At 41.4% G+C, this 11,241-nt stretch overlaps 2 protein-coding genes across 2 annotated transcripts; both read left to right on the top strand.

Moving 5' to 3' along the window:
* Positions 1 to 3,242, top strand: LOC145468423 (sphingomyelinase phosphodiesterase D-like). The gene is made up of 5 exons (XM_081452127.1): positions 1 to 601; positions 935 to 1,109; positions 2,132 to 2,226; positions 2,482 to 2,694; positions 3,022 to 3,242. Exons 1-5 carry the CDS (start codon positions 544 to 546, stop codon positions 3,240 to 3,242), a joined length of 762 nt encoding a protein of 253 aa, XP_081308253.1. The 5' UTR covers positions 1 to 543.
* Positions 3,243 to 9,468: 6,226 nt separating this feature from the next.
* LOC145467220 (uncharacterized) lies at positions 9,469 to 10,449 on the top strand. The gene has a single exon (XM_081450776.1). The coding sequence runs from the start codon at positions 9,469 to 9,471 to the stop codon at positions 10,447 to 10,449; it is 981 nt and encodes a 326-aa protein (XP_081306902.1).
* The last annotated feature ends 792 nt before the right edge of the window (positions 10,450 to 11,241 follow it).

Genomic DNA, 11,241 nt, shown 5'->3' with positions numbered 1-11,241 from the left:
TATCAAACACGTCAGACAGTGTTTCATCGAGATATCCAAACACCGAGAAGAGAGTTGAAAATACGTGCAGCGGAGTATTTTCCTTGACTAAATTCGAGGAGTTTAGATAGCCGATGAAACTGTCTCGAGTGTTTGATATGTCTTCTCAATAGAAACAAAACCTAAGGAGTAAACGGAGAAGTAAAATCGTCAAAATCTATACTAATTGAGACCGGATATCCAAACCTCCTTCACGGTTGTGATTTTCTTTGTTTTTCTTTCTTTCTTTTGTAATTTGATTATTATTTTACTCTTGAAGGAGACTCAGCTCCACACGTAATAATCCCTAATAAAGAGCGCATTTTACAAGGAATTGCTGTGACCGCTAAAAACACGCGTGCAGTTTTTCACGACGTTACCATATTTCCTGTTCTTGGTTTACATGACTTCCTGGTGCCATTTACCTTGCCGAATTCCAGTGATTGGTATGAGACCATTTTAAACTACTGGGCACCGTTGGTTGTTTGCGATGGCTGTCCAGTAGATGCTAACAAACCAACAACTATGGCCGTGCTGAGGAAAACGTTTTTAGAGGGTGGTTACTACAATGCAAGCATTGCTGGTATATTGCTGTTTTTAGTTCTACTAACTTCTTTAAAAATCGGTTTTCCAAATATGACGATTCAAGCAAAACCATCAAACGTTTTAACTTTACCTAAAGTTCTATCTGGCAAAAATGATACGCAGTTTCATTGCTCGCAGAATATGTATCCATGGCAACCACTTGACTTTTACCTACAACTTTCATTTCTTGATGATGAAGGACTCTTGCTGTAAAGGTTGCATTTCCAGATTTTTGTACCTTCCTTTTACTAGTTTTGATAACTGCCACAAAATATTGTCGAAATGACGTGTTTGCGACTAACGCCGTTAACCAATGAAATTTAATTCGTAGATGGGAAAATGGTTTTAATCGTCTTAAATACCTTGTATTGGCACTACAGAAACAACCACAAAGATCCGAAAGTTAACCAAACCGCGATAGGGCAGTTTTCTTGGCTAGAAAATCAACTCAACTCTGCAAAAGAACATGGCAAGAGGGTGCTCATAACAAGTCACAGTCCTCCAGGGTGAGTGAGTGGATCGTCAATAATTATTATGGGAATGGTTACATGAAGCATAAGTTAAAAAAGTTGCAGTCTCAAACTGTCGCAGATGGATTATAATTTGACGCTTCGGGAAACTGATTACATTATTCCCCATATACTACTCTCAAGTTTCGACAAGTTACTCCAACACTATAGTGCAGTGAGAGCACTTCTAACCAAGAAGTTCTTATTCCTTAGAAAAAAATGAAAAAACAACGAATGTGCGGATCACCTTGATTGTTCTTTGTTTCATCTTCATAATATTTGCGCTGGCAAGACAATGTCGAGAGAATGGTCTGAACTAGTGAGGGAGATGTCGAACCAACCGTGTATAACTGAATCAGAGAACGATGTCTTTCAGCTCGAACTGCGCGGATTGACAACGTCGCCAACCAGCTGATGCATCCAAATAAACGATTACAACTTGTTATCACATTCAATCAAAACGTACTGTGGCTACAGTTTCGTTTCCGGTTCATTTATATCCGGTTAAATGACATCACGTGACATTTTTCCTAGGTAATCACACGTGTTTCGATTTTCGTTTTGCGTATTGCAGTTTTGTAGTTTGGTAGTTATTAGTCCAAACAGTTCTTTAACGTGCCCCTTTGTACGTTGCAAGGTTAGTTCCTGTTTTTGTACCTTTTTGAACGTTGGCGACGGCAGTGTCTATGGTTGTGCGTTGTGGATCTTGTCAGATTAAATCAGCTGACGGCAGCTATACGTACTCTGACTCATGCTGGGGAACTTTTTCGCCAGTCTAACGCTTATCTGTTCGTCCATTTGCTGGATAGTCTAAGATAAATAATTATAATTTCCTGGACAAGAGAACGAATGGATCCGAAAGAAAAAACAAAGTACCGAATGAAGGAATACACTTGCATACTTTTCTCTCTTCCTTTCTTTAGATTACACTCAAATTAGTCTTTTCTTTTAACCCAGGTTTTAACGCCTGACTTTGTAAACGTTCTAGTCTCAGGTTACGCTTAACGCTTGATTTTTAGAATGGACATTGATGAAAACGAGCCTTACTGGTTGCCAGTCTATACGAAACGGTATATGGAACTGGTTGTCGGGAAATACCACACCACTGTAGCCGGTAAGATTCTATATCTTTATAATTTAAAGAAAATTTGATCATGTGGCAATTTGCGAGCTTTGTGGAACCAAATTAAACCAATAACATGGATAACAAGAGACGTTATGATTTGAGCAAAACTCTCGTGGCATTTAAGCTTCGAAAAGGTTCCCGTGGCAATTTAACAGCTCAGACGGCATGACCAGTCAATATATTTGGCTTTTTTATAACTATATATCTGCAAAGATGAGTTGAATTAATTCATTGTGATTGTAGGTCAATTGTTTGGTTACATGCACAAAGATGATTTCAGACTTCAGCTGCTTGATTCCAACAGAGACTCCTCCAATATGAAAAAGTCCTTTGCTTTGCTCGCTCCTTCTCTTAGCCCAGACTACAAGAGCAACCCAGCATTCCGAATGATGTCATTGGATAAAGAAGCTCTCTCTATTGTTGATTATATTCAGTTCTACATGGACTTGGACCCAGGTATGAAATTGGTAATTATCAGAAGAACTATGGTTACCGGTCATTTTACCGAGGGATAGTACTATCTACCTATTGAGCAAATGCCCCAGGGAATGCTGTGGAATAAGACGAGTAACTTATGATGGACTAGCATCCCATATGCTTCCAAATCGGGAGTTGAGCACCCGAGCTCATTGCCACTGGTTCCAAAGTCTCTAAAACTTCTTCATGTTCAATAGGGGGTCATGCACGAATAAACTAATTTTACGCAATCACACCTAAAGCATGCCTTCATAAGTTTTTTTTAAATTATTTTTGTAACTTTTGTAATAAAAAATTCTTTTTTAGTATTTTCCATTCGCACGTGGCAGATGGATTACACCTTCAGCAAGAAATATCTGTCCATCAGCAAGTTTCTTGATGGCGACAGAATCGACGGACTGAACAAGGCGTTGTTAAGCAACCGAGCTGATGTGTTCTGGAAGGCGTATGCATTCTCAAGACAAGTTAACTACTGGCCTGATTACTATCCTAGAGCCGTCCTGTACTGTGCCATGCGATACGTTTAGTCGTATACTAAGAAAATCTAAGGAGTTAAGAGTAAGTTGAATAATAATTTAATTACAAGATTGTAATAAATCAGCCACACAAACTAGGTTTAAAATGTTCATGCTAGACATCTTTGTGTGGGATTATGCTGGAAAGTACCCTAAACCGTCAAAAATGTTAAGCGTGGCTGGTCTTGTCCGCTTGTCCAGGCTATAAGGGTCACACTTGACCGACCTCTAGGAGAGAGAATGTATAATACGCTCATGGCACTGGTTTCTAGTAATTTCGTTCGGGTCTGAGTGTGCGGTTTGCGGGGCGTATCCTCCGCTGTGTACGTTTGTTCCGTTTCCAGTAAATTCTTTCCTGCTTTTTGTAGCGAGCTCTTGCAGCTTCCAAGGTAAGTTGTTTTGTAGTGCTGGTTCCGTTGTCCCGTTTATTGTAAGCTTAGATTTCTTATCTGACTTCCCTCGAGAACCGATGTCGATTTCTGTAGCGTTAAATAAATTGCCTTGTTTATTTCAGCTTCGATTCAGTTTGTCTACCATGTCATTAAGGTGTTCCTGAGTGAATTTCCTTGCCAGAACAGGAGTTGTTTGGCTCACCCAAGCCGACATATCGCGAACTGATAACTAGAATTTAATTCTTTATGAAAGGAACATCGCTTTGACAAAGCAAAATTTCCCACGTACTTTTGTAGCTGGTAGGTTTATGCAATTCACGACTTTTCGATATCTAAGTTCAGATCAAGTAGTTACACAAGTACACTAGTATTAAAAACTTGCACACGTCTAACTATAATCCAAAATTAAAGAGCCCCGAAAGTTTTTATCCTCATCATGCATAAGTGATAAGAGGTACTAAATCTAAATCTGTTTAAAACTTTCCAGCTCAGTAGCGTCCTTCGTTTGGAAATCAGCGCATTTTGAATTTCAGAATTATGGCGCTGCGTGACGTAAAGCAACGATCGCGTTTGTCGAAAAATATGTATTTATCTCGTGATTTTTAGCCATAATTTATAAAGACCTTATAGTATTTGGAAAAGTGCTTATTTAAATGTTCGTTTGTTCAGTGCAGAAAATCAGTATCCTAGATAACCAAAGTAAGTTCCAGATGTTGACACTAGTTTCCGGCAGCCATATTGGTGTACCACAGCCCGAAGAACACCAACATGGCGGCTCCATACTAGGCTCTGTAAATTTGCTCGAAACATTTTGACGGATATCTCAACTTTGGGACAACGCACACATCTTAAACTTGGAGAACCGTCGTCTGTATTTATCTTCTATAATATCACAATTTATTTTTTTCTCAAGCATCTGAGCGGGCCGGAATCCCAAATCCTCGAATTTGACTGGCTAATCATAACCACGTGACCGGTCCAGCTTTTTACGATACGGCCCACGGGCCGAATTTTTTTCCCGCTGCCTAAATTTTGCTCCTAAAAGTTAGCGGTAATCGTCAATCTTTTGCCTTTCTTACACATCCATCGACGATTAAGCAAGGAAAGTCACTGTAAGTAAATTCAATTGAGTGTTTTGAAGTTGTGAGAGTTTGCTTGGTTGTTTGTAGCTTGGCGCTATAATGGCGGGTAATCCTGTATTTCTCTCGCCGTAAAATTTGAGTCAATTTCAGTCGAGTTTACCTCTCTGATCGTTGCTGTATTTAGGAGAATTTCTGTGCAATACACTTCACAAATTTCCTCGCTTACTGCTATTCAATTTACGGTAGAAAAGTCTGATTTCTAGTGATTTGAAAAGTAACGACTGACAGGAATTGTTTTTGTGGTAAAACTTCAAACTTCCCACGAAATTTCAAACCGCAAAACCAATTTTGCAGAACTTAACTGTTGAAATAAATGCAACTAACATAAAGTAGTTTGAAAAAAATCTGTTCTTTTAATACATCGGTCTTTGTCTACTATCTGAGTTACTCGCTCGTTGTTAAGATTTTTTACAAATCGTAGACGGCGCGCAAGCCGATTCAATGACAAGAGCTGCGTAAACTCTGCGTAAAATCTGTAAAACCAATTTACTGCAGGAAAAAAATAAACATGTTATTTGCCGGCTTAGGGTCGGTCCATATTGTGAAAAACTGTGACCTCGGGCTTGAAAATGCTACCCTCGGCCTGCGGCCTCGGGCAGCATTTTCAAGACCTCGATCACAGTTTTTCAACATACGGACCTCCCAGCCGGCAAATAACATATATTTCTTGACTTTATCCACTGAATGGTTTTTGATTCTACTTTTTTTTTTTGCGTGACAATGATACCGCTCTATTGTAGCTGACTCCATAGCTATCTACATTCAATTCTGCATAGCAAATTAAGATGATACGGGGACGGAGACCGTAAGCGCGCGCCATTTCTAGTATTGGGGCTGTCCCTATGATACGGGACAATTTTTCTATTTTTAGAACAAATTGCGCCATCATGTGCGGTACACGCGCGTACATGCTGCGAGGATTTTTGCGGATGTAGCGCGGGGAAACTGATGGTTTCCGAAATTCCCGAAATGTATGATGCTTTTGGCCCACAACTCAATAGGTTTATGTCTCTTGGAATTTTACTTCAGTATTTTCGTCGTAAGCTGCCTCAGTTTGAGCTAGTGTAGTAAGATAGTGTCGAACTAAGTTATGTCAGTAGTGGTATGGGCTAGTCCAGTACAGATTTGACAGGTATTGTGATGCAAATGAAAAGGTATTGTTATGGAAAGGAGTTCTATTGTTTTCTCGAGTTTGACGTATCCATGGTAACCAGAAGCCTCACCCCCTTTGGCGTCATTAATCTCGTTTCCGTGTTGACCGTACGATTCCTTCCATGAGAAATAAACGCAAATCTCGTCCGTGGGATAACCCCACGGACAGACTCCGATAACTTTCTTCATTTTGAAGACGTACATGTAATAGTGGTCGTGACCCGTCTTGTAACCTTCTTCGACGATTTCATAATCGTCACTATCGACGAAAGTTTTCCTTGCCAGAAAGGCCACAGTTGACGTTAAATTAAAGGTCCGCAGGAATTTGGACGCTGCGAGTTCCTTGTCCAAATCCACGTGCCTTTCATTGATCAGCATGGTCGTGAGACAGCATAACGTAATCGTTTTCAAAGCTGACCGCCATTTTTCCACGAGTGAGAATGAGAATATTTTTTCTCTACTATGCCTGATCTTTTATGAGCACACCCAAGTTGAGTGACATGTACCATCTATGTTTAGCGAGCCAATCAGAATAGTGCGACGCTCTGCCGAACCAATCAGATAAGTGTATTATGGTGGCATGAACCGTCGACGCTTTGCCGAACCAATCAGATTAGTGCATTATGGCGGCATGAAAGGCGGGGTAGTCTTTGAGATACCGTGCCTTTGAAAAACCCGTCCTTTTAAAAAAAAAGAAAAATTCCGTCACTTTGAAATAAGCGTCGCGCTAGCTAATATTACTTCACGCAAATCGAGTGAAATCGAGTCCAGAGTATTTTACAGTTTTCATTGCAAAAACATGGCGCAACGTCAATCCCGAAGGCTACGTGGTTTGGATGCAGAAATAGTGCCCGAAACTGCCCGCGACAAACACTGTGTATTCTGTTTGACCGATGAGAACCATGGTTTCAATATTATCGGAGGAAATGTCCTACGCTTCCCATGCTGCAAGAAGTTCGCCCACCGCAGTTGTCAAAGGGAATGGGAAAGAAACTCTCCCTCTGTGTCTCCACTGCCGAAGAAAACTAGGTGACGAACTCCCACCTGTGGAACTTACTGAACCTCGTAACAGAGAGGTTTCACCGCGACAGCGAGCAATAAACGCTCTTCAAGAAGCGATACAAGATAGGGAAGGACTCGAACAACGAATTAACGCGGTAAGTTTGACTTTTTATATATATACATGTCAGTTTCAAGGTTGACTTGACTACCACGTGCGTCCAGTGAGTGAGTGATAAACCGACGCTAGTTCTGTGCGCGTGGCACAAAGTCAAAAGGATTCCACATACACATTGTTGCTACGTGCTTACGAATGCCAAACATTAATCGTACGATTTTTTTCTCTTCAGTTCAAATTTGGCTACCCGCTTCCTGCAGAACATGTTCGATTTCTGATGGAGACAATCTTATATGGTCTGATCCATTCACCATTCGCTCAAATTAATGTTATGATAACATTAGCAATTTGTGACGCTGATACAGAACTTAATCGAGTCTATTTTCTCATATTTCTGGACTATGTTTTACCCGAGGAAATTTGTACTCAATCCGTACGGCGTAGATAGTCACAGCAAAAAAATGGGCGTTAGAGAGCGTCACTACACCTCCAACATTCGTCAGGTGGGACAATTTATACCTCAACAAAACTTGGCAGCAACAATTGCTGATGGATTACATAGAACAATCCAAAATTTGATTCTCCGAGACAGGATACCAGCCGCTGATCGTGTCTACTTCAATTTAGCCAGCAATCACTTAGTCAACAGCTATGCTTATCGAGGGTTACCGGCGGGGGAATGGGTGAATGGTAGCGATCGTGTCGACAGTCTGCTGCAGCAAATGTCACAGGTGTTAAACTCAAACGAGAACTTTGAAATGAATGATTCGTTTCAATTATCTTTTACACACGTTCGTACATCTCCTCGCGGTAGCGGTCAGAAACGAAAATTGAAACCTGGACATTCTAATCCAGAAACTTTCAAACGTTTGAAAGGTTCTGTCATCAGTATCGATAACAAAGATGAACTATGCTGCGCCCGCGCCATTGTGACAGCTAAAGCTAGAGTGGATGATCACCCTAAATGGAACAGCTTCAGAAGAGGTGTCTCTATCCAGAGAGATGAAGCAATCAAGCTGCATATAGAAGCTAATGTAGAAATGGGAAAATGCGGTTACGAGGAACTCACTAGATTTGCATTGACGTCGTTCTTGAACACTTATCAGCTCTTACTTGTGGACGCTACCCGAGGTTATAGCGTGACTTCTTTTGGAAAGCCTCAGGAAAAACAATTGGTACTGTTGTATGATAATGAACACTACAATGTGATCACTAAATTACATGGGTTCTTTGGTAACAGTTATTTCTGCGCTAGGTGTCTCAAACCCTACAATAACGAAGGTCAACACGCCTGTGAAAACAACCCTGATCATTGTTCTTCCTGCTTACAAACGGGATGTGAGGACTTTACAGAGGCCAGGTGTCGTAATCAACCACCAGCTACACCCTGCGGATCCTGTAAGCGGATGTTTTATGGTGATGTTTGTTTTCAAAATCATCTGACGAAATCCTACAAGGGAAAAACCGCTGACTTAAAAAACATCAGTGTTTGCAGTCAACGCCGCAAATGTCGTAGCTCAAGAAGCAACAAAAACATGAATGCGGTTACATAGACTGTCCCTCTTGCCACGAGTACATAGAGGCCGCAAGCCACCGATGCTTTATTCAGATACCTAAAACACCGGAAGAGCTAACCGAAGAGAAAAAAGAAAAAAAGAAGAAGAGAAAGAAAAAGAAAAAACGCAAGCGACTAACCGAAGCCGAAGCAGAGGATAATGGTAATGATGATGATGATGATGATGATGATGATGATGATGATGATGATGATGAAAAGCCTCCCATTCTCGTTTTCTTCGATATTGAGGCGATGCAAGACACTGGCAAACACATCCCTAATCTTTTAATAGCGGAAACTGAGGATGATAATTGTCCACTCCACTTCAAAGGTGAAGATTGCATTCGCGATTTCCTGGAATGGCTGGATACGTTAACTGGAGAAGACACGCGCAATGTAACTGTTTTGGCCCATAACTTTTCTGGCTACGACTCCTATTTCGTCGTGGAGGAATATCATCGCCAACACAGGGTCCTCAATCAAATCAGAAATGGAGCTAAACTTCTCCAATTAACCTTTGACAATATTAACTTTATTGACTCTCTGTCATTTCTTCAAATGCCGCTTTCTGCATTTCCAAAGACATTCGGATTGACAGAGTTAAAGAAGGGCTATTTTCCTCACCTGTTTAACACGCCTGAAAATCAAGACTACGTGGGACCAATTCCCGAGAAAGAATTTTACATGCCTGAATCAATGTCTGTCAACGTACGGCCGTAAAGACTTCGAGAAATGGCATGATAAAGAAAGAGCTGAAAATGTGGGAGGGAAGGAGGGATGCCTTACTTTCAAACGGCTCTTTGAAAAAGAGACAAAGTTTGACCCCTTCAGTCATATTACTATTGCTTCGGCATGCAATCGAGACCTGCGACAAAACCGAATGGAAGCCAACACAATTGCTTCCGAGCCTCTCCACGGTTGGCGACTAAAAACAAATCAGTCGAAAGTTGCCATGGAATATCTACTGTGGCAACAAAGTCAGATCAGTGGGAGAATTCAACATGTTGGAAATGATGGGGAATACCGTATCCCCAACAGTCGCTACACCGTGGACGGCTACGATGCAACTACGAACACCGTCTACGAATTTCAAGGTTGCTTTTGGCATGGCTGTCGTAAATGCTATCCCAACAGATCCGAAACACACCTTAGATTAGAGCACCGCGGCACTGCCGACGTGTATCTATGCACCCAGGAAAAACTACAATTCTTGCGTGACAAAGGTTACAACGTCATCGAAATGTGGGAATGTGATTGGCGGAAAATGAAAGAAGAAAGGCAGGACGTCAGGAACTTTGTAACCAACCTCGATTTGGTGGAGCCACTAAATCCCCGTGATGCCTTCTGCGGCGGACGAACAAACACTGTCAAACTTTTTCATCTGGCTGACATCGCCTCAGGAGAGAAGATTCATTACTATGATTTTACATCTCTCTATCCGTTCATCAATAAGAATGCTGAGTATCCTGTCGGCCACCCTAAAATTATATTTCAGCCGGAAAGCACAGACATCCAAAATTACTTCGGGATTGCCAAGGTCACAATCTTACCTCCAGAAAAACTGTTTCATCCAGTACTTCCGCTGCGTGAAAATGGTAAACTGACATTCCCGCTATGTAGAGCCTGTGTACAAGAAGAGATGGAAAAACCAATGCTAGAACGGTCCTGGGTTTACAGTCACAGCGACAGTGAAAGACAAATTACAGGTACATGGTGTACCCCCGAACTGAACAAAGCCGTTGAGAAAGGCTACAAAATAACTTATATTCACGAAGTGTGGCATTTTTCTGAAACGAGGAAAGGTCTATTTAAAGACTATGTGAATACATGGTTAAAGAATAAAGAGGAGGCAAGCGGCTGACCAGCTCATGTAGGCAATGATCCCGTCAAACAGCAAGAACATCTGAGATCCTACAAAGCGAAAGAGGGCATCGAACTCAACCGCAACAACATTGAAAAGAATCCCGGCAAACGTAGCCTTGCAAAAATGATGTTAAATTCCATGTGGGGGAAGTTTGGCCAGCGCACCAACAAAACTCAAATCAAAGAGTTCGGGAATCCTATGAGGTTCAGTGCATTCCATGAGAGTGATGCAAATGACATTTTCCACGTGAGTGTATTGTCTGAAGACATCGTTGAAGTTCACTAGAAACTGAAATCGAATGACGAACCTGTCTCACCAAACCTCAAAATTTTCATCGCTTGTTTCACGACATGTTGGGCTCGACTTCGTTTGTATGCAGCTCTGGACATGCTACAAGAACAAGTACAGTACACAGACACCGACAGCGTTATTTTTTCCAGTTTACCCCATGAAAACAATCCTCCCCTTGACGACTTTCTCGTTGATTTCAAGGACGAGTTGGGAGAAGACGACTTCATCACTGAATTAGCGTCCGCGGGACCGAAAAATTATGGCTACCTCACGAAGAAAGAAAAAGAAGAATGCAAAGTGAGGGGAATCTCTTTTAACGGTGAAGGTAGCAAGCAGTTAAATTATCAAGTGTTGCGGCAAAATGTTTTAGACGAAATTCAACGCCCTCTCGAGAAAACGCGACAAACTGATATTTACAAGCCTTATCACATCGTTCGAAACTCCAAAGAGTACTCACTGACCACAGTCTCTCAGACGAAAAAGAACCAGCTTGTGTAC

The sequence above is a fragment of the Orbicella franksi genome, chromosome 14 (genome assembly GCF_964199315.1).
Source record: "Orbicella franksi chromosome 14, jaOrbFran1.1, whole genome shotgun sequence".
Lineage (NCBI taxonomy): Eukaryota > Metazoa > Cnidaria > Anthozoa > Scleractinia > Merulinidae > Orbicella > Orbicella franksi.
The sequence above is the reverse complement of the archived record's forward strand: the minus strand, read 5'-3'. Positions and strand labels throughout refer to the sequence as shown.

What these genes read in the sequence shown, in the direction of transcription:
- LOC145468423 (XM_081452127.1), top strand. Translation starts at nt 544, where the DNA reads ATGGCCGTGCTGAGGAAAACGTTTTTAGAGGGTGGTTACTACAATGCA. An exon ending in ACAAGTCACAGTCCTCCAGG is followed by an intron (nt 1,110 to 2,131) that starts GTGAGTGAGTGG and finishes CTTGATTTTTAG; the next exon opens with AATGGACATTGATGAAAACG. An exon ending in CTACATGGACTTGGACCCAG is followed by an intron (nt 2,695 to 3,021) that starts GTATGAAATTGG and finishes ATTCTTTTTTAG; the next exon opens with TATTTTCCATTCGCACGTGG.
- LOC145467220 (XM_081450776.1), top strand. Translation starts at nt 9,469, where the DNA reads ATGGAAGCCAACACAATTGCTTCCGAGCCTCTCCACGGTTGGCGACTA.